The sequence below is a fragment of the Myxocyprinus asiaticus genome, chromosome 12 (genome assembly GCF_019703515.2).
Source record: "Myxocyprinus asiaticus isolate MX2 ecotype Aquarium Trade chromosome 12, UBuf_Myxa_2, whole genome shotgun sequence".
NCBI classification, from domain to species: domain Eukaryota; kingdom Metazoa; phylum Chordata; class Actinopteri; order Cypriniformes; family Catostomidae; genus Myxocyprinus; species Myxocyprinus asiaticus.
Window position 1 is genome coordinate 11,002,899 of NC_059355.1, and position 23,442 is coordinate 11,026,340.

A 23,442-nucleotide genomic window follows, 5' to 3' on the forward strand; every position below is an offset into this window, starting at 1 on the left:
AGGGAAAACAAAATCCAAACCAACATGGCCCTGTGTGAAAAAGTGTTTGCCCCACCTGTTAAAACATAACTTAACTGTGGTTTATTACACCTGAGTTCAATTTCTCTAGCCACACCCAGGCCTGATTACTGCCACACCTGTTCTCAATCAAGAAATCACTTAAATAGGACCTGCCTGACAAAGTGAAGTAGACCAAAAGATCTTCAAAAGCTAGACATCATGCCGAGATCCAAAGAAATTCAGGAACAAATGAGAAAGAAAGTAATTGAGATCTATCAGTCTGGAAAAGGTTATAAAGCCATTTCTAAAGCTTTGGGACTCCAGAGAACCACAGTGAGAGCCATTATCCACAAATGGCGAAAACATGGAACAGTGGTGAACCTTCCCAGGAGTGGCCGGCTGACCAAAATTACCCCAAGAGCGCAGCGACGACTTATCCAAGAGGTCACAAAAGACCCCACAACAACATCCAAAGAACTGCAGGCCTCACTTGCCTCAGTTAAGGTCAGTGTTCATGACTCCACCATAAGAAAGAGACTGGGCAAAAATGGCCTGCACGGCAGAGTTCCAAGACAAAAACCACTGCTGAGCAAAAAGAACATTAAGGCTTGTCTCATTTTTGCCAGAAAACATCTTGATGATCCCCAAGACTTTTGAGAAAATACTCTGTGGACTGACGAGACAAAAGTTGAACTTTTTGGAAGGTGTGTGTCCCATTACATCTGGCGTAAAAGTAACACCGCATTTCAGAAAAAGAACATCATACCAACAGTAAAATATGGTGGTGGTAGTGTGATGGTCTGGGGCTGTTTTGCTGCTTCAGGACCTGGAAGACTTGCTGTGATAAATGGAACCATGAATTCTGCTGTCTACCAAAAAATCCTGAAGGAGAATGTCCGGCCATCTGTTTGTGACCTCAAGCTGAAGTGAACTTGGGTTCTGCAGCAGGACAATGATCCAAAACACACCAGCAAGTCCACCTCTGAATGGCTGAAGAAAAACAAAATGAAGACTTTGGAGTGGCCTAGTCAAAGTCCTGACCTGAATCCTATTGAGATGCTGTGGCATGACCTTAAAAAGGCAGTTCATGCTCGAAAACCCTCCACTGTGGCTGAATTACAACAATTCTGCAAAGATGAGTGGGCCAGAATTCCTCCACAGCGCTGTAAAAGACTCATTGCAAGTTATCGCAAACGCTTGATTGCAGTTGTTGCTGCTAAGGGTGGCCCAACCAGTTATTAGGTTTAGGGGGCAATCACTTTTTCACACAGGGCCATGTAGGTTTGGATTTTGTTTTCCCTTAATAATAACAACCTTCATTTAAAAACTGCATTTTGTGTTTACTTGTGTTATCTTTGACTAATATTTAAACTTGTTTGATGATCTGAAACATTTAAGTGTGACAAACATGCAAAAAAATAAGAAATCAGGAAGGGGGCAAACACTTTTTCACACCACTGTGTGTGTGTGTATATATATATATATATATATATATATATATATAAAAGCTTATGAGCATTACGGATTAAAGCATTACATTCTCCAGCTATAACTTACTCTCTAGACTCAAGATAAAAATAGCATATATATGATATATTATATTAGAAATTTTATTAAGGAAATACAGCCTGTTGGAGAAAGACATTATTATGTAATGTCATTAAGGCAAAAATAAAGAGAGACAAAACATTTCAAAACACAATGCTTTGTGACATCATCCACTCTTCAAAAGAAAAGTTTTTAATTAGCAGGCCATGGAATTAAATTTGATAAGAACACAGTGGAAAATATTAGGAAACATTAATTGGGGAACACATTAGGCTTACACCTAATATGAAAACTGGTGTTTTCTATTAATTTAAGCAAAGACTAAATTAAGTAAACAAACTGTTGTAGCCGTTTTATGAAAGTACAAATTATGTTGGTTGTGTTGAACTTTACAGAGGTGATGGTTTATTTATATTTAAATTATTACTATTATCATTATTATTATTATTAACATTTAGATTTTAATTTGTATTGATAATTTTCCACCTGTTGTCGTAGACAGATACTTCCATGATGGCAAATGGGGCCAGTGGAGGAAGTTGGAGATGGTAAATGTTTGGATTTGGGGAGGTGGTTATAGAAGATTTTTCTTTTACCCCTTTGTTATTTTCATAGCCTTTTCATTTTGTTTGAAATGAAGTTTTAATTTAGAAACATATTTAATTCATGTTTTCCATGTTTCCATATTTTTTTTTTTTTTTTTTTGAAAGCAAAATAAATAAAGCAAAAATAATGTCCGATCCCTCGGCAGGGGGGTTGATAATGTAATCGGACATCGCAATATTTTCTTTATAAAAATATCGTGAAAACATTTCTTGCATGTCACCCTGCCCTCATATATAAATTATAATTTATATAGAATACAAATATATATATATATAAAATGTATTTAATTTTCATGAAAAAACTAAAACAGCCCCAAATAGACAATAAAGCTTAGCACTAAATTTTACTAAATTTATTAATATAAATAAAGTTTTTATAATTTATAATTAAAATATTAAATTTTATTTAATTAATTTCTCAAATTTATGTACAAAAAACTTATTTACATAAAATATAAATATATCTAAATTAAATATAATTTTCCTCAAAAAACAAAGAGCATCAAATATAGGGATAATACAGCTTAGCAATAAATTATTTAAAAAATATTACTGTAAACAAAATGTATAATTAATAAAATACTGCATTTTATTTAATAATAAATTTCTCATTTGTATAACAAAGTCACAGAATCTATTATGTAACATGATATCAGATAAAAAAGCACGGATACAAATTTGACCTAAAACGACAGCAGATATGCATTACTGTCGATAACCAATACGATGGACAGTTTTATAAATATTCACTCTAAATGTCTATTACATTTGCATAACATGTAATCAAGTACTAAAGTTTGGATAACTGCTTTGTGTTCATGAAACTTGTCAGAGAAAGATTGTATACTGTTTGAATTGTTGGGGGGGGGGGGTAATATTTGCCTAATCAGACCAATGCTGTTAATTAAAAAATAAATGAATAAACAATAACATTTTTAATGTCAAATACCGATATGATGTAACATTGGTAAGAATCATCAATATTGATCGACCACTAATCTGAATGTTGTCTAAGGTGGTTATGATTCTGCCAGTATATGAGCACTGATATTGATGGCCCAATATCAGTATCTGTATCAATGCATTTCTAATAAGATGTCTCTCTCACCTGAGGATCTTCCTGTGCCATAAAGCCAAGCAGCAGCCGAAGCCCCACCTGAGACAGCTGAAGCCACTGCTTCCCTGCGGCGTACCACACCATCAGCCCATCCATCAGAGTCACCGTCTCCTCCAGAACCTTCTCAGTCCACAGGGCCGGATTCACCAGACCCTCAGCCTGCAGGAAGTCCTGCACAATGTGAAGAAGGCGCACAGCATTCTCTGTATGCTGAGGTAACGTTGCCGTCGTCGCCTCTCGGTTGTCTGTCACCGCCCACTCCAACATCCGCTCCATTAGACTGAATAAAGAGGAAAAGAGAGCGAATGAAAGAAAAAAATGACAAATTAACAAAGAAGAAACAAATGGTCGAATAGGAGTCAAAGTTTTCAGAGTGACAACCGCATTTAAATGTGGGAGTGAAACCTATAGATTAGCGGTCTGTGTGTACGGAAAACAAAAGTCACTCCTAGAACTGCAATGGTTATCATAGCAATAACTACAGCAACGTTTTGTTCAGGTGAGTTTCCTCTCACCTCATTTTGATGTGGTCGACAGGCAACAGCAGCTCATTGGCAGTGCCCAGTTTGGTAAGGGCGGAGAACACCTGCCCCCTCTCCAGCCAGGCACCATCATCTGAGCCCTCCACCCCCCTCAACATCACACACAAGATGATTTCCAACAGCAGACGAGCCAGTTCCTCCGTACGCTGGGTGGCGAGAGAGCATTACATCAATTATTCAAATGATGTTGGATGTAATCATCGATAAACAGTTGACAGTGTTTTGCCACCATCACCCCACTTTTCTGGAGGACATTTACGCATTTCTGACACATTATACAGTATGTAGACATTTTCTATTACATACAGCATTTGAATGAACCATAAAGGGCCGTTCATTCACCCAGAATGCATTTTGTGTCTGTCTATGCTCTTTTTCCATAGTTTTTTCTATGTGAACATGAGCTAGACATAAATTTTTGACCGTTGTGCTGCATCTCGCTGTTTTCTCAGTGCCTCGCATAGGAGCGGCATGTTTTAGACAGTTTCAGGGAAAAAAAAAGAATATCAACTTTTAAAAGCGAGCTTCAAGACACCTGCGTTCTGTTATATGTGTTGCGCCACATTTAGCTTTTTAAACCCAAGAACGTGTTCAGTCTGAACGGCCCTTAATAGTTACAAATAGTGCAACCCAACTCTTCTCTTTTTGAATGAATATTTCACTCTAATTATAATTTGACTAGGGCTGTCAAGCTATAACATTTTTTAATAAAATTAATAACATGATGTGCCGATTAATCAAATTAATTGCAATTAATCACATATCAATATTTACTGCTCAAGTCTCCCAAATAAAGATAATTTAGAATAATTAAAATAATTATAAAAATAAAGAAAATATTATAATTCCGACAATTCAAATACATTAAATCATACACATGTATTGCAACAGACAAGCAAAGCATTTAGACTAAACAAAAGAAAGTGTCTTGAAGTCAAAATATTGTATGTTTTATCTCCATATCATTGAACGTAACCCTATTATTGGCCTACATCCCTCTGCTCTTTTTTAAAATGTTGGTCTATGTACTCGTACGTCAGATGGACAGTTTTAAAGAATTTCACTTTGGTTTCACTAGTTTTCAGCGCCTCTAGTCCTAAGCGCTCTGTTTTCAAGAGGAAGTGCCAAGTTAAACGTAGTTTGAAATGTAGTTTGAACAAGCTCGGTCCAGCTGTCATTGAGCGCAACAGCGCGTCATCTGTGGAAGGCTGAGCTGTCTGCTCGTTGGTTTGACAAGGCGTGTTGCCTGTACAGCTGGAGCGCTGACTGCCCCTACTGCATCAAGGTGGTACATCAAGCTTGAACTGCTGATAGTGGGAACATTCTTTATTAATTTAAAATTCTCTTATTATTCACTTATCCTGATGCCATCCCAGATGTGCATGACTGTCTTGCTTCAGCAGAACACAAGAAAAGATTTTTAAAAGAAGAAAGAGCTCTGTCAGGTCCTTATAATGCAAGTAAATGGGTGCCAGCACTTTGACGGTCCAAAAGTCAATTTAGGCAGCATAAAACTAATCCATGTGACTCCAGTTGATCAATTAATATCTTCTGAAGCAAATCAATAAATTTTTGTAAAAAAAAATGTAAAAAAAAAATAGAAAAAAGAAACGTTATTAACTTTTAAAAAGCACGGCGAGTTCACGCGAGAATTCTGAAGCAATTTATTTATAACAGAAGAACGAATGTCACGCAAGAGTTCGGCCATTTCAAACAGTGTCAGAGCCCTGGAAAGTTAAAAACTTTGTAATTATCAACTTGTTTCTTACATAAACATATCGATTCACTTCAGAAGAAATTCATTGATCGAATGGAGTCTTGTGGATTACTTTTATGCTGCCTAAATGTGACTTTTGGACCATCAAAGTGCTGGCACCCATTTACTTGCATTATAAGGACCTGACAGAGCTCTTTCTTCTCCTAAAAATCTTAATTTGTGTTCTGCTGAAGAAAGACAGTCATACACATCTGGGAGGCATCAGGGTAAGTGAATAATGAGAGAATTTTCATTTTTGGGTGAACTATTCCTTTAATTGCATACATTTCTTTAAGTATTAATTTTGTGCGATTAATTACATGATAAAGAATTTAAAAAAAAAAATGCAATTAATCATCCCCCCAACCTGTACATAAATTAAGAATGCTCCTACTATTGCAGCAATTCAAGCTTGATGTAAATAAAGTTCAATCGACAGCCCTAACAAAAAAACAAAAAAAACAACAACAAACAAACAAACAAACAAAACAAAGTTGTATTTGTCATATTGTTCACATTCACAACAACCAGAGGATGACAAATTAAGGTAGACACTTCCCATACACTGGCAACATTACACAAGACTTTTGTTACGATTTGTAACTTTTTTCCACATGCACACATTTGGAAACATATTTCAGATCTGTATTCTCACCTCATTGTTAAAAGACTCTCCCAGTGACAAGTTATCACTGAAAAGGAATCTGTCGTCATTCAGAGAGGAAGTTCCAGGATAAGGTTTGGCGTTCTCCAGAGGAGATGGAGTGCTGGGCATGCTCCCAGGAGTCTGACTGCCGCTGTCCCCGAGATCAAAGAGATGCACCTGGGACAGGTCCAAACTCAAGACCCCTGCTTTGCTGGACCACGCTTTGGGTGTCGGCGTGTCCCCGGTCGTATCAGACAGAGACATCAGGTCTCCATTGTCGAGACTGTCTATGGACCTGCTGTCTCCAGTGCCATCTGACACACTGTCTCGCTCTTCGTATAGTCTCCCCACACTGTCACCAAGAGCTCTGCGCTCAAGACGGTTTCCTCCACTGCTACGATTCAGTTCGAAACTCCCCAGACTGGCTGCATCACCGACACGGCCTGAACTGGAACCTCCGTCACTCCCAGGGCTCCGAACAAACAGACGCATCAAAGTGTCCTGCCAACACATCTGCCTGGAGATCTGATGCGCTGCTTCCTGCTGACACTGCAACAGCGCATACAGCTGCAGGAAGAGAAGGAAACGAGACTGAAAAGTGACTGCGAAATGTGGCTGATCCATCTCCGTTTGCATGCGCGTATGGCAGGCTTTTTCTCTATTATTCAATTTTGTTTTTGTTTGCATTGTAATGTACATTTAATTTGCAATTTAGATTTCATTCTTTTATTTTTAGTTAAAAGGATACTTCACCCAACAACAAAAAAATTCTGTAGGCCAGTATAGTGCACAGCTCTTGAAAACTTTTTTGGAATGCCAGTTTTTGAATTTTCAATAATATGTTGATGTGTAAGAAATGAAGGAAGTGCACTCACCTTCTTGCACACGGTCAGACGTACACTGGGACTGGCTTTATGTGCCAGCTGAACTACGGCCATCAGGTCTTTATAGTTCACCAATGTATCTACAGGTCAAAGAGTAAAAAGTTTAAAATGGAAGGCATGTTTGTTTTTTACCAAACCAAACAAAAACCAAATAAAAAAACTAAAATGAAAATGTATGCTGTAAAAAAATGCATTTATTACATTAAGAGCATTTAGCCACACTGACATGTTGCACAACCGATAACTGAATTAATCTAAGCTGCCTTTCCACTGTAAAGCCTAATTCGCAGACATTAAGGAAACATTTTGTTTTTGTCCCGTCTGTTTAAATTCCCTGTAGACATAACCAACTGTGTTTACATTAATGCAGCAGACGTATAAGTAAATAAGTACAAACTGCAATAAATGCATTCACTAACATCACCTGAATAATTTCAGATGAGACCTAGCCTAAATGCAATCTGAAAACAGTGAATTAAGACAAGAATTAGATATGAGTGTTTAGGACTAGATGTAGGCCAGATGACCAGATATCAGATCGGATTTAGAAGCACATTTCAAATCGGATCTCACGTGTGTTTTTGCTGTTCACACATATAAAACTCAATCTGATCTGTGCCAGATATTGGTGAAATTAAAAGATCTAAATGTGAAAATGCTGCCATAGATTAAACACTTGTACTAGTATGCAGCTCTTAATCGAGTAAGTGCTGAGTAAAGCTGCGGGTGGATTAGGGTGTTAATCAGACTGACCTGTGGACAGCACTTGATGAAGCAGGCACTTGAAGAGGGTGGAGGTGAGGTGCAAATCTGAGAACAGCAGACTTAGTCCAGAGTAACCCACATCCCTCAAACGCAATCTCTGTTTACTCTTCTCATACACACGATCACATTTCAGCATTTGCTCAAAAAGCTAAAAAAAAAACAAAAAACAACACACTGACACAGTTTGTATTTCAACTAATTTAAATGCAACACTATACATATTATGAACATGCTATAGTACTAAGTTTTTAACAAAGCAGTAACACTTTATAACAACTAAGTCGTTGTTAATAAAGATTAGATAAATGTTAACTGGATAATAGAACTATCGTTCAGTGCAACAGTACATTCAAATATTAAAATACATAAATCAGTTACATGACATATAACTATTTAATTTAAAAGTATTAAAATTAGAGGTCGGCCGATAGTGGATTCTGCAGATAGCGATAGCTAAGGTGGTGGAAAATGTGATAACCGATTAATCGCTGATAGTTTTTAATCACCAGATAAGGTTTAATGAGGCATACAGTTTATTATTATTATCAAGATATGAAGTTGGAGACACAGTGTATGTGCTGTGCTATATGTTTCCATATAGTCGCATTTTTCTTTGCATGCCCACACTTTAATTTAGAACATCTGATTATCTAATCAAACTAACAAAATAGGCATTTAAGTGAGGATAAAAATATGGATATTCTAGCACCGGCCACAGAGAAACACAAAAGAATAAGGGAGAAAAAAACAATAAATCGGCATAGATTTTTGCCAATAACTGATAAGAACTATCTGCACCGATTAATCAGTAAAACCGATATATCGGTCTATCTTTAGTTTCCATTCACACCTACTGTTCTTAATAGATGCAAATGTGATAATTTACTTGAAACCTGTACACATAATGCATTATAAAGGTATGCATAAATCAACAATCGGCACGATTAATCAATAAAACCGATATATCCGTCTACCTCTCGTTTCCATTCACATCTACTGTTCTCTATATAAGTGAATTTGGTAACACTTTACTCAAAACCTGTACACATAAAGCATTAGAAAGGTGTTCATAAAGCAACTATTGGCACAAATTAATCCGTAAAACCGATATATCGGTCTACCTCTAATTGAAATTTCTTTAACTAACAAACTATTAAGTACAATATTAAAGCAATAAGCCACAAAATGAATATAAATTAAAGTACCTTGAAGACAAGCTCTCGGAGGCAGTCAGTGTGTTTGTTGTTGAGCAGCAGAGCATAGCAAGAATCAGCCGCTCCTGGTTCAAACAGCAGCAGGAAGAGCTGATCCCGCGCTGCGCTCGTCTGCAGCAGAGTCAAAAGCAGCTCCAGTATCCCACACAGCTACAAAATGACACAGAGAACAAAGAAAAGCTTTATTAGGACTGGGTATCACTAACAAATTAATGATACAATCATTCCACGTCAGTGTCTGCTTGAGACTTTTCTGAAAGTTAAGACCCTCCTTTCGCTGACCTTTTGTTAACGATCACAATGCTGCTAATAAGTGATACTGAAATGACCTGAAACAGGTAGCGAAAGTGATAGTAGGCCTGTAGATTATTAAATAACCATCTGATCGCAGTTATTTGATCTAACAATTTAGACAACCTAAATAACCTCAAAGGTTATTTGAGACAACCGCAATTATTGAGCATTCAAATTCCAAAGACATTTTAAGACCCAAATAAGGGAATTTTAAGCTAATATACTGTATAAATGCCATGAACGGCGCATTTGTGTGTCATTCAGTTGAACTACGTGTCCCAGCATCACTGGTCCACACCGTGGAGGTCAACCATCTCCTGTCCTGAAGAGCGTGTGAAGCGCTCTGATGCGTGCTGTCAGCAGAGGCTCGCGTCAAACTCCAGCAAATATTTATAAAATATAAACTTTGATAGTGAACGCAGAGCACTCTGGTTTCACTTTAAACAATCGTATAATAGCAAATGTTCCTGGTTCATACACGCTGTGTTAATGACAAGCAGTGACAAAGAGGAGGAGATGCACACTATTCTGTGGAGTGATAAAATGATGAAACGAAATCTCAAAGGTTTTGCTTTATGACAAATAAGGGCTTGTGGGTTTAATCAGAGCATTAAAATAATGTGTGAAAGTGAAAAAATTAGGAAAGAAATATTTTACTACTGCATAATATAATAAAAAAATTTATATTATATATATATATATAGAGAGAGAGAGAGAGTTCAAAAACCAAGTGTTAAAGTAAAATTGACCAAATCTAAAGTTGAGACATATTTTAATTATTTAGGAATATTTTTATATTTATTTTATTTTTCATGTCAATCATAAGTTTTTAAAGCCTTAAAAGGAAATCATAGTTTATCACTATTTTATTATTTGATTTATATATTTGAAGTTAAAAATTAAAAAATGACTTCTTAAGGTGTATGAAGCACCTTAAAAAATATGTCAATTTATACGACAATTAATCGTGAAAGCCTTTGACGAGACAATTAATCGTCACAGACCTAAAAAAAGCAATTTTTTGTTTGACAATTAATCGTCAGGGAGTTCAGCAGCGCTCTCTGCAGGGAGTTTAACAGCACTCAGCAGCAGCAGGGAGTTTTAACAGCGCTCAGCAGCAGCAGGGAGTTTTAACAGCGCTCTGCAGGGAGTTTAACAATGCTCAGCAGTGAGTTTAACAACACTTAACGGAGAGCTTAACAAGACTCAGCCATGAGTTCAATCACACTAATGGGTAAATTTAAATATGCCAAATGGTGACATTTAAAAAAAAAAAAAAAATATATATATATATATATATATATATATATATATATATATATATATATATATATATATATATTCAAAGTAAAGTTTATCAAAACCTCCTTGTTAACTGAGAATATACAAAAAATGTAATTTTCCAGCAAGACCTTTTTGAAGGAATTTATGTCTGGACCATAAAACTGAACACTCCTGACTATTTTTATGTAAACAATGTTCATGTTACTTTAAATAATACTGCAAAGATCTAATAATTACTTCGAAAAAAACTTTTCATCCAGAAAGAAAGTAGTTAAATAGCCCTGTCATGCGCCATTTGGGCACATTTGACACCGTTTTCAACATACTTTGGAATGCACTAATTAGAGGTTCTTGCATACTATATACCATAGTAAAGATAGCATTCAAATTGGGATTCAGCCATAAATCTGATCTCACCTGTTCCTCATCTCCAATGGCAGCAATGTATCCCAGAATGCTCTGCAACTCTTCATGGGTGGTGCCCTTGCTGATGTAATACTTGAGAAGGCCACAGAGAGACACTCGGATGGTTTTAACATCATCTTCACTCAAATCTCCAACTTTACTTTCAGAGCTAGAACAGGTAGAGAAAGAGAATGGAAGGATGAATTGAAAGATGATCATGAGGTGAACACCATGGTAACATAACAGCAACACCGATAGCATGAGAGTGGCTGATGATTGTGGGAGATGTAGTCTTACCCGTAGTACAGGCGAATGGTATCCAGCAGGAACTGAACTCCGTATTTCTTGCGGAACTGCTTCCTGCTGTCTTTTATGATGGTGGACATGTACTGGATGTGACCTTCACCACATGACAAACATACACACTCATCACAAGTGTGCACAAGTACAGTGTTGTAAAAAAACAAAACAAAAAAAACATACCATTTAACAACTGAAAAACTTTGCATATTTCTATGAAACTCAAAAACCCATCAAAGCATTCCAAAACTTGTTGTATGTACTGTATCTAAAAACAGATCCGCCACAGCAATAGAAAAAAACAGAACACAACACAGCTGCACACAAACCAGAGAACAGAACTTACTAAATATGTGTGATGAATTTGTAGTCGGAGAAGAGATGCATTTCTATGCCCAGCCTCATTAATTTGAAATGGAGTTCTCAACCAAACTGAAGAGATAGACAGAGCTGGCTGAAGGCAGCTACAGTCGCACAGTATCCTAACCTGACGGCAAACGACACATGATAAAAGGAATATTTTCTATGTTAATCAGAGTTTTTGTCCTAACCAGCCGTGACGAGCGACGGTACATTCTGTCGATCGCTTGGTTTCTATTTTCGGCAACGCACGGGAAACCCCGCCCGTTATGAACTGGCACCAGTTTAAAAGCTTTCTCATTACAGTATATTGAAGCCAGCATCTCACTAGCTGGTTAAAACTACTTGATTTTGGCCAAGAATATTTTCACTGAGGTATCGCTCTTCAGTCGGAGGTCTGTCACAAATGCTCACAGTTCAGAAAGATAGAGAGGTGACAGAAATTCCCAAATTCTCTGTTTGATTGAGAGTTCCATTTCAAACATATGAGGCTGGGCATAGAAATGCATCTCTTCTCCAACTACAAATTCATCAGACATATTAAGTTCTGTTCTCTGATTTGTGTGCAGCTGTGTTGTGCTCTGTTGTTAATATCGCTGTGGCAGACCTGTTTTTAGATTAACAAAACAGGTTTTCGCATGAATGCCCCATCTCACGACAGATACTGCTCTTGTGCAGTCTCACGAGCGTGCAGGGGAGTGCAGCGGTCAGTCAAAATTTCATTAAAATAATACATTAGATTTCGGTTTGTTTCTCACCATACCTCATTGTATGCTTTCATGACAACCTTGAGTCACATGGAATAATTTCTTAGACTTCTGAATTATACTTCTGCGTGCTTTTGAAGCTTGAAGATGAGGTCACCATAAACTGCCATTGTATGATATCACTAAGCACAAATTTTTTCCACAATTTATCCCTTTGTTTTAGAAAAAGGAAGAAAGTCATATGGGATTATAACAACACAGGGGTGAGTAAACAATGACTGAATTTTCTTTTTGGGGTGAACTAACCTTTTAACATAAAATTTAGAAACACTCAGCGATGAGTTTAACAATAATCAGGTGAGAGTTCAACAACACTCAGCGAGGAGTTTAAAAACCCCCAGGGGAGAGTCTGAGTGTTAAACTATCTTTGTAACTATATAACTGTTATTCGACATTAAATTAATCTTCAGTTCCCAAACAGCTAAAACTTCTAAAATTCAGCAGTAAGTTTAACAACACTCAGCGAAGAGTTCAACAACACTCAATGGAGAGTTTAACAACACCCCCGGGAAGAATTTAACAAAACTCAAAGGAATATTTAACAACACTTAACGGAGAGTTTAACAACAACCTGCTGTGAGTTTAACAGTACTTAGTGGAGAGTTCAACAACACTCAGTGGTGAGTTCAACACCGCTCAGCATTGAGTTTAACAACCCCCAGTTTTCCAGGTTTTTGCAAAGTTATCCTAAAACTTATATGGCTAACCAAGTAAGCCACATGCCATGAATGAAACCCAGCTGATTAAATCACACACACACACACACACACACACACACACACACACACTGACCGATGCGCAGGGGGAAGTCTCCTTTGTTCCAGATGCTGAAGTTTAAGAGCAGGTGTGTGTGCAGCTGCTGCAGTAGCTGCGAGTTCTTCTCATACGTCACCTGCTCGATCAACAACTGGACAGCCACCAACACGCTTACGTCAACCAGAAACGCTGGCAACTAGATACACACAGAAAGGTGAATAAGGAGATACACAAGACAAGCTAAAATTCAGAGGAGAGACTGAGAGGCAAGCACTGAAAAGTTAAAGATAAAAGACATTTAAAAGAAAAAGAAAAATCTAAAGTTTGCATGTATACCTTCTGAAGAAGAGCTCCTAATGTGGCCACACCATGAGAGTGCAGAAGAGTTTCCTGGTTTATCGGATGCCTCTGCAGGAAATGTTTGATCACCAACAAGAATGTCGCCACAAGATTCTTCTCCAGTCTGGCTTCTAAAATAATACAATTAACATTACATTAGACGACCAAGATCTCTAATACGCAAGAGATCAGTCATTTATCCACTCTATCAAGGGACCATAGTGAGCATTTACTCACCTGACGCTCTGTTTGAGGGTAGTATGACCCAGTCCCCATCAGCGGGCATGGCCGAGTCAGGGGTGATGTACTCTGACCCCAGGTGGTCAATGTGATGTAACTCAGGCGTTAACAACGTCAACTGTTCTAAGATTGGAAGCAACACAGGAAGTCCTCCAATACAATTTATCATGTCCTAAAAAGAAATGACAGAAAGAGTGTGAGCAGATGTTTACAACAAAGAGTTATTAGAAAATTAGAAAGAGCTATTAGAAAAATGACAAAATCCATATGAAAAGGAAACAAAGTTCAAAGGAAGGAAACATGCCATACATACTTTAATATCCCAGTTGACCACTTTATTTCCTGTCAGGCGACCATACAGCAGATTAGGGGACAAGTCCAGACAGATTGGGTTCCTACATGCCTGTGTATGCGAGGAGACAACTATTAGTAGTGCACACATTAAAGAAACTATTACATATGTGAAAATATGAGATTAGGGCTGGATGATATAGACCTATATAGGTGATATAGGGTGATATTTGTATGTTGAATCTTCACAATATATTCACAATGAATTTACTGATTAAATAAAATTAAGCAACATGAACCTGAGTGTTGTATAATTTTAATGCACTTTGAATTTGGTTAGTTTAAGATATCATGTAAAAATATATGTAGCTAATCATTGTTGCTTATTATTATGTATTGCTTAATTGGTGCATGTAAATGAAAATGATTAAATATCATTCTTATTTGTTTATTTTGCAAAAACAAGTTTGAATATCTGTAACTAGACCTTTTCTGTATTAAATAAATTTGTATAATCCTTCCTTGTCTCGCCACTTGCGAGTATGAAAGTGTTAAGCAATGTTTTAATAATATCTCTGATTTTAAACTTCAGTTGCAAATACTTTTTTTTTTGTGATAATTTTTTTTTTTTTATTGATTCACACATCAAACAAAGAAAAGCAGAACATATATACAAAGAATCAACATTTAACCCCCACTACCACCCCTCCCCCTCCCAATCCCCAACCATCAACAAACACCCCTGTGGTCACACAAGAGCACATACAAAAATAAATAAATAAATAAATAAAATAAAAAATGTATAATAAATCCCACACATTAATAACTACACCTCTCTCTCCACTACCCCACCCCGAGAGCCCTCCAAGAATGCTAAGTATTTGCCCCATTTCCCAACAAACAAATCCAAAATCCTCAGTCATCTAGATGACCCTTCTTCGAAAGCCACCACCCTCCCCATCTCAGAGCACCTCTCCTGAAATGGGGGCGCTTCAGTCGACTTCCATCCCCTTAAAACAATTTATCTGGTGATCATAACACTGGTCAGGACCCAATTTTTTTAAAGTATTTATTCCTTATATTGATGACCGTCCCATCGACTAAAATACAGAGTCTGGGGCACAATGAAATTTGAGTGCCCAATACGTCATACATAAAACTCTGAACATTCAACCAAAATTCTTGGATCTTAACACACCACCAAAAAACATGGGTTGTGTCTCCATCTTCTGATTGGCATCACCAGCAGGTGAGTGTGTCTTTAAGACCAAGACTATACAATCTAGAGGCGGTCCAAAAGAATTGATGTAAAATCTTTAATTGTATAAGGTGAACCCTTGCATCTCTAGATGCAGACTTGACATTTTTTAGAACCCTAGCCCACACTCCATCCTCCAATACCAAGTTTAAATCTTTCTCCAATAATCTCTTGACAGAAGTTAAAGCTCCTTCCCCCAGACTCTGAATTAGCAAGGAGTAAAACACTGATGCCTCATGACCTTTTCCAAAAGCAGTAATCACCATTCCCAGAGTATCTGCCACTTTAGAGGAGTGTATGGTACTCCAAAAAATAGTACAGAGCAGGTGGCACAGCTGTAAATACCTAAAGAACTGATCTGGGAATCCCAAAATGTTGAACCAAATTTTCAAAGGATCTCAACACTCCACTCTTAAAACATCATTTTGGGTTCAGCCATATGCTCGAGGCAACATTTAAATAAATGTCTGAATTAAACACTCTGGACACTTTTGTCCATACCGAGTGCAAATACGAGATAACGGGGTGTAACTTAACTTCGATTAGTTTGATAGAAAGGCTTTGCAATGGCGAAATGGGGACAAGAACTTCCTGTTCATTACAAAACCAGGGAGGGGCTCTCTCAGGTGGAAGCGACCAATGAGCCAGAATGCATAATAATAAACAAAATCTTGGGTAGGCCTAGCCCACCATTGTCAATCAGCATATGCAACTTAAATGTAATCTGGGACATTTACCATTCCAAATGAAGGACTTCGCTATGCTTGAAATAAGAGAGGGGGACATCTATAGGTAGTTGAATTTTGGAATCCACTTAATTTTAATAACATTAACCTTCCCAATCATAGATAAATGTAATGAAGCCCACCTGCCCACAATGCTCGAAAATCTTTTTATTAAAGGGTAAAAATTAAATTAACTATATCACACAAATTTGCTGGGAATAAAATACCCAAATACTTAATGCCCTGTTTGGGCCACTGGAAGGCGCCCAGGTGAAAAGCCGTTATAGGGCAGTAAGCTGTCAGAGCCAAAGCTTCGGATTTAGACCAATTAACTCTGTATCCCGAGAACTTAGAAAAGGAATTAATAATTCTAGGGAGGCAAGGCATGGATCTTTCACCCCTGGAAAATCATCCTCCTTTCTTATCATGGCTGCTAATGGTTCCAGGGCAAGACAGAACAATAATGGGGAAAGAGGGCAACCCTGCTGGGTGCCCCATCCAGAGAAAATAATCTGAAATCAATCCATTTGTTTGTACTGCCGCTACCGGGTGTCTATAAAGTAACTTAATTCAAACAATAAAAGTATTCCCGAACCCGTACATTTCCAAAATCTTAAAAAAACAATCCCATTCTACCATATCAAACGCCTTTTCGGCATCAAGCGAGATGGCAGCACTTGGGGTCTGATAGTTCGCCACTGACCACATGATATTGATGAAACATCTAATATTATCAGAAGAACTACGACCATGAATAAACCCCACTTGATCTATATGAATAAGAGATGTAATTACTCTATTTAATCGATTAGCCAGAATTTTTGACAATATTTTTACATCTAACTGCATCAGGGAAATTGGACAATAACTTGTACATTCATTTGGATCTTTATCTTTTTTAAGAATGAGACTGATCAGGGCTTGCATCATGGTTGGTAGTTCACCTTTCTTTAAAGACTGTGTAAACTTCTAACATAAGATGAGCCAGTTCTGTGACATAAGAGCTAAAAAATTCAGCAACAAAACCATCTGGCCACGTTACCTGTTGGCAAGGCTTTAATTACCTCACCAAGCTCCTACAAAGTAATATCTGAGTCAAGAAAGTCTTTTTGGTCACTCGTCAATTTAGGAAGTTCTAATGGCTCTATGAATTTGCTAATATCATTATAGGCAGACACAGACATGGAGCTATAAAGATCGAAATAGAATTCTTTAAAGGCTTTATTAATATCTGTGGCATAAGTAAATATATTGCCTCCAGAAAATATATTGCCTCTTTTCTCTATATGCGGCAACATCTCTAAACACACAAAAGCATGATCTGAATCTAAAATGTTCCTAATTGAACAGTCAGTGGCAGATGGAATAAGTGACTTAGATATACATTAAAAAAAAATCTATTCTAGAGTAAATCATATGAACTGATGAAAAAAAAGGTGTAGTCCCTCCCAGATGGATTCAGAACTCTCCAAATGTCTGTAAGACTAAAATTTGTACACATCCTCTGTAGTGTCAACGTTGCTCTAAAGGGTCTACACATTTTTGCATCACTATGATCAAGGACTGGTTCCATTAAAAGATTGAAGTCTCCACCCAAAACCATATCATGAAGGATCTCAGCTGCTTGTAGCTTTCCCTCAAGATCTATAAAAAAGTTTTGATCATCAGCGTTAAGTGCATAAATATTAGCTAAGATTTTGCCCCTGTATTTCAGCCAAAACAATAATGACTCTTCCTAAATTATCTGTTTGAGACATCTGAATTGTAAATGCTTACTTATCAATGTGATGACTCCCCTACTCTTACTCAAACCAGCACTACAAAACACATGCCAACCCCATGCCCTGCCAAGTTTTTCAGCTTCCTGTGGAGAAAGGTGCATTTCTTGAAGCAACACTTTATCATATTTTTTACGGTTTAGAAAGATACAACCTTTCTTCTTTTTATAGGGTGCCCCAGCCCTTTAAAGTTCCATGTGGAGAGAAACATCTACCTATATTAAAGTGTGACATATTGACAAAAATTGTGTACCCCCGGCTAAATTATATAGACCACTATCAAACATTGATTTAACCATAAAACAGAACAGAAAAAAAAAAACAAAGCGCTTCAACCTCGCACATAACAGTCCCAACTGGTGACCATTGCTCGGAAACGTGACGGTCCATGCATGCTAACGAGATTTTCCGTGACACTCTTGCTACCAGATTGCTCAAGTCCGGTGATTTTTACACACACACACACACACACACACACACACAAACAAACACACACATATTTCCCCCTTAACATAAACCATGCCATTAAACTGTACATAAATGTGTTCAATAAAAAACAATTAAAAAAATAGGTCCCAGTAAACAATAACATCGAACCCACAAAGTTAAGAATGAGCTCAACAGCAAGTCAACAAAGAGAGAGAGAAAAAAAAAAAAGTCATGCAGGAGCCAGTGGGCAGACAACAGAACAACAAACCCTCTCAGGCTGCTTCAGTAAAATGCATGATGTGTAGACTGTATTGTTGATTGAGTGCAGGCAAAATTACCCACTCACACCATTGATTTAATGAAGGCCATAGCTTGTCATGGGCATCTAAAAGTCTTGCGTCCATCCTTGACGTCAATTCTCAGCTTAGCATGATAAAGCAGTGCGAAGCTTACCTTCTGTTGGTGTAGTGATTTTTACACTCTTTGAAACCGTCCCGCTTCGTTTGTGCCGCTCTAGCAAAGTCCGTAAAAACCGTGATGTTGTGGTCTTCCCAGCACAACTTGCCTTTATTCCTCACCACTCGTAGAACAAACTCTCTGTCAGCCGAAAATCTTGCCAGGATAGATCGGGGTCTGTCACCCGCCCCAGGAAGCTGACCAAAACCTCTGCTGACTCCAGAAACTCGACCCGTTTTTCAACATTGTCCATTCTTGTGATCAGGGTGGAAAGTTTTGCCTCCATAGATGTGATCGTTCGACGTATTTCCACAAGGCTTTCCGTGTCAGTCGAGACATGTTTTGTTAGTGCTGCATAAATGTTCGAGATATCCCGACCATTGTCATGAAGCTCGCCGTCTCTATCGGCTGGAACTCTGCCATCTTGATCCTGCGAGGCGTCCGACGTGTGAGAACGAAAGTTATTTTTAATGTCCCCACAGGCCGACGATTTAACATTTTTTGACATCTTGCCCTCCCAGCACAATTTAGCAAACAAAACTTTTACAGTTCTCACCAGTTAATATTGCTTAAAAAGGATAATTGTAGCAAAGTTTAAGTTGCTTAAGCAACCAATCCTCGCATAGCATCACGTGACTCCCCCCACTTTAAAGCCACTCTTGAGCAAAGCCATAAATATTTAAATATATTGAATATTTTTAAAACCCTGAAAAATATCGAGCTATACACCCAGTGACCACTTTATTAGGTACACCTGTACACCTACTTATTCATGCGACTATCTAATCAGCCAATCATGTGGCAGCAGGGCAATGCATAAAACCACGCAGATCCAGATCAGGAGCTTCAGTTAATGTTCACATCAACCATAAGAATGGGGAAAAATTTCATCTCAGTGATTTCGATTGTTGTTGCCAGACGGGCTGGTTTGAGTATTTCTGTAACTGCTGATCTCCTGGGATTCACACACACAACAGTCTCTAGAGTTTACTCAGAATGGTGCCAAAAACTAAAAAATATCCAGTGAGTGGAAGTTCTGTGGACAGAAACGCCTTGTTGATGAGAGAGGTCAACAGAGAATGGCCAGACTGGTTCAAGCTGACAGAAAGGCTACGGTAAATCAGATAACCACTGTACAATTGTAGTGAGCAGAATAGCATCTCAGGATGCACATCATGTCAAACCTTAAGGCGAATGGGCTTTAACAATAGAAGACCACGTCGGGTTCCACTTACGTCAGCCAAGAACTGAAAGCTAAGGCTGCAGTGTATAACTGCAGTAATAAAGTGGTCACTGAGTGTTTATTTTTAGCTATATTGCCCTTTGTGGACACCTCACCTTTGGTGAATAGTGTAGCAGAAGTTTGGTTGCCAAGTCTCCGAGTTCAGCCTCTTGGCTTTTAAAGGGGGAAATACAGTTTGGTCCAGCGCTGCAGAGGGATTTCACATGAGTGGCTTGGAGGGCATCGTGAAAGACCATGACACTCCCCAGCTGCCCCTGCAGTGAGGTTGGGCTGCCCCACTCGCTGTCCTGCGTCCCAGCGGAAATGAGTTTGGTGACGGACTCAGGCTTGGTTCCAAGCAGCCCGCCCCAGCCCGGGAGGATCCCACCCAAAGACGAACGGCCGGATGGATTACCCCCAGAGAAAGGAGGGTCAGGGATTTGAGAGGGGGGAGGGGTCGTGGTGCGGTGACCCGCTGACCCGATGCAGCATGATGTGAAGGCCTGAGACAGAGAAAGAGAGAGAGACAAAGACACACAATTAAAAATGCAAGCAAAAGTTGCATGTTTACACTAGAAGTGTAGCGTTTTCTTCATTTTCTCAATGCAACGAATAAAAATCCTGCCAATGTAATTTCATTGACATTAAAATATGATTTTTAAATAATTAATTGTTTGCATTGGTCAATCATTTTTAAGAAGCTAAATGTTCTATCAACTATGATTTGTTAAAGTAGCTTACAATATATTAAAAAAAAAACAGGGTTATAAATTTATTAAAATTTTTAATGTAATAAATTACATGACAGTATCATATCATTTCACATAACCCTATTATTGGCCTAATTCCGTTTTCACTTTTTTGAATTGTTGGTCCATGTACTTATAGGTCAGATGGACGCTTCAAGTATCTCACTTTGGTTGTGTCGTGCTTCACTAGTTTTCAGTGTCAACTACTTTATTTAATCAATTCATTAGTACAAATTCTCAAAATTGAGAATGACTGCCCTTACCACAATGAATAATAAAAAAAAAAAAGAACATTGAAAGATCATTCCTTTTTATGGAATTTACATACGGATCAGGGTCATGCATAATTATTTTTTAACATGTTATTTGTCATATAATTACACAAAATTAACAAGTTAAATTAACAGCCTTATTAAAAAAAATTCCAGAAGTTGCAGGATCAAACTGCTGTTCAGTGTATCAACTCATTTTGAATCATTTTGAATTTACAAAAATCACTATTGAATTGGAAACCAATGAATCAAATAGCTTCGTTGCCAACCCAAAAATGCACCCTCCTAGTATACATGCATAAATTCACCATTGAACTCTATGGCTAAAGTGTGCTAATTGTTGTTTCCAGGGTGCAATTTGGGGGGGAGGGTGTAAACTGCATTTACACACCACTGTCGCACATAACCTATCAGAAAATGTATAGCTGTGCTGATTAATTTCAACAAATATTAAACATGAACATATGTTGTAGCCTATCTGGGATTATTAGAAGGAACTGATTGGAATACCAGGTATACCTACCAAAATACAACACAACTGGTGAAATTACTGAGCCTGTAATCCTATATTAAAATCTTGAATTAAAAATATAGACAATCCGTTCACATTATGTAATTTTTTTTTTTTTGATCCTCCGTAAAACATGTTCTGAAATGAGAGGCTGAGTGTCCAAACAACATTTAAAAACCTTAACACAAGTTCTCCCCTTCAATCTGTTCAAAACAGAAAATTACATGCTTGAGTTCTAATTTCCCATATCAAAAGAAAACATACTGGTTTCTTTCTCTTTCACATGGATAAATAAACACTTAATTGCATTAAATGCATGAGAAAAACATGCATCCGGCACAGAAAGGATTAATCAAGCTTTACAAAAACAAAAATGGTAACATAATGAACACATGGGCTATAACTGTGTGATAAACAGTTTAAGTAGCTACAAGTATTATGCTGTTAAATCTCAATATTACTTTTCTAAACTGCTTAACTGTCCTAACTTCACTTCCATCATACATTAGAGTTGTGTGGGGGTGGGGTTTATGAAGTGTAATCTGCTGTCACGTCACAATCGACTAGCATTGTGGGATATGGAGCTGCCTGAAGTGTACATCAGAGTAGGCTCACTCCCTCGGTCAAAATTGAGTGGTTGAGGGTCTGTAAACAGAAACTTCCATCGCTCTCTGAACGAAGTGGAATGGACTTCAAAAATGACGGCGGGGATTCCCACAAGGGGAAGTGCTTAGGGGAGTTAGCGAGTGGATCTTAAAAGTGAAGTGGAACGCAGCCCATGAGAAACAATGATAATTAGGGTTCACAAGCTGGACAGTGCAGATTCACAGGCTTTTAACCTTAACCTGGTTTTATTTTACCAGGTGTTTTAAAGAAGGTAAAAAACGCTGGAATTACAGCGCAGGAAAGCGAAAGTCCATAAAACTTAGCCAAATGACAGATGACTGATGATCAATATTGTTATTTATCTGACAAATAGCTAATGTTACCCCTGCAACAAATGTTTGACTGCTTATCCTAATGCCTCAGTGGCCTGTTAATTGTTTAACATAATTTACAGTTAATAAGACTGTAATTATCAATACAGTTCGTTGTTTTAATTAAATTAAATTCAGTTAAAATAATTATTTTCTATGGTTTTAGTCTACAGTTAAAATTTTCTTGACTGCTTTTGATACAAATTACACCATCATCTGAATTTCTACATTAAAATTTCTATGAAGACATTCAAATTCACATGTGCCCACACCCCATATGTTTTTGTTTTTTTTTAACAAATCCTACCCTGGTCGTTTCACTCACCTCAGTCATGGTTGGATATTTTAGAGGTGATGCTAATTTCTGCTGTCCATCAACATAAATATAGACCATACTCTGGCCAAACGGTCTCTTTCCTGGCACGTGAACAACACCAATACTGTGCTGAAGATCAAAAGCAAACAGCTTGTTAAACTCCATTTCCCAGAGTACATTTGTGTTTAACAAACAGAGCTCAATTCATTCATGCTGCAACGAGTCATGTGACTCACCCACAGCGAATCACAAAAGCAGTACTCAGGCAGCATGACGGTGACATATTCTTTCTTAGTGCACACAGCAACCACAAGCACTCCAGCAGAACTGATGAAGGCCTCAAAGCCGGTGCCGCCCGGGGTGAAAAAACTACACACAAAAACAAAAGGACAAGTTTTCCATAAATGAGTCCTCACAGGAAAAAAGTACATTTTAATTAAAGGAATAATTCACCCAAAAAAATAAAAACCGCCATCAATTACTCACCCTCATGTCATTCCAAACCTGTAAGACTTTATTTCTTCAATGAAGCACAAAAGAAAAAGTTGAGCAAAATGTCTAAGCTGCTCTTTTTAAATGTGGACCAGGCCTGTCAAGCCATAAAATTGAAAAAAAAAAAAAAGAAAAACACCATAA

At 37.7% G+C, this 23,442-nt stretch overlaps 1 protein-coding gene across 2 annotated transcripts in view; it reads right to left on the reverse strand.

Moving 5' to 3' along the window:
• LOC127448655 (neurobeachin-like protein 1) overlaps positions 1-23,442 on the reverse strand; it is a 103,277-nt gene that overhangs the window by 34,556 nt on the left and 45,279 nt on the right. For both annotated transcript variants that reach the window (XM_051711349.1, XM_051711350.1), the window contains 15 exons: positions 23,043-23,175; positions 22,816-22,935; positions 20,098-20,484; positions 14,136-14,225; positions 13,820-13,994; positions 13,580-13,713; positions 13,280-13,439; positions 11,358-11,460; positions 11,073-11,229; positions 9,069-9,227; positions 7,852-8,011; positions 7,090-7,178; positions 6,224-6,781; positions 3,786-3,958; positions 3,262-3,550 (listed from right to left, as the gene is read on the reverse strand). In XM_051711349.1, the coding sequence (XP_051567309.1) occupies positions 3,262-3,550; positions 3,786-3,958; positions 6,224-6,781; positions 7,090-7,178; positions 7,852-8,011; positions 9,069-9,227; positions 11,073-11,229; positions 11,358-11,460; positions 13,280-13,439; positions 13,580-13,713; positions 13,820-13,994; positions 14,136-14,225; positions 20,098-20,484; positions 22,816-22,935; positions 23,043-23,175 (2,887 nt within the window). The remainder of the gene's footprint in view (positions 1-3,261; positions 3,551-3,785; positions 3,959-6,223; positions 6,782-7,089; positions 7,179-7,851; positions 8,012-9,068; positions 9,228-11,072; positions 11,230-11,357; positions 11,461-13,279; positions 13,440-13,579; positions 13,714-13,819; positions 13,995-14,135; positions 14,226-20,097; positions 20,485-22,815; positions 22,936-23,042; positions 23,176-23,442) is intronic.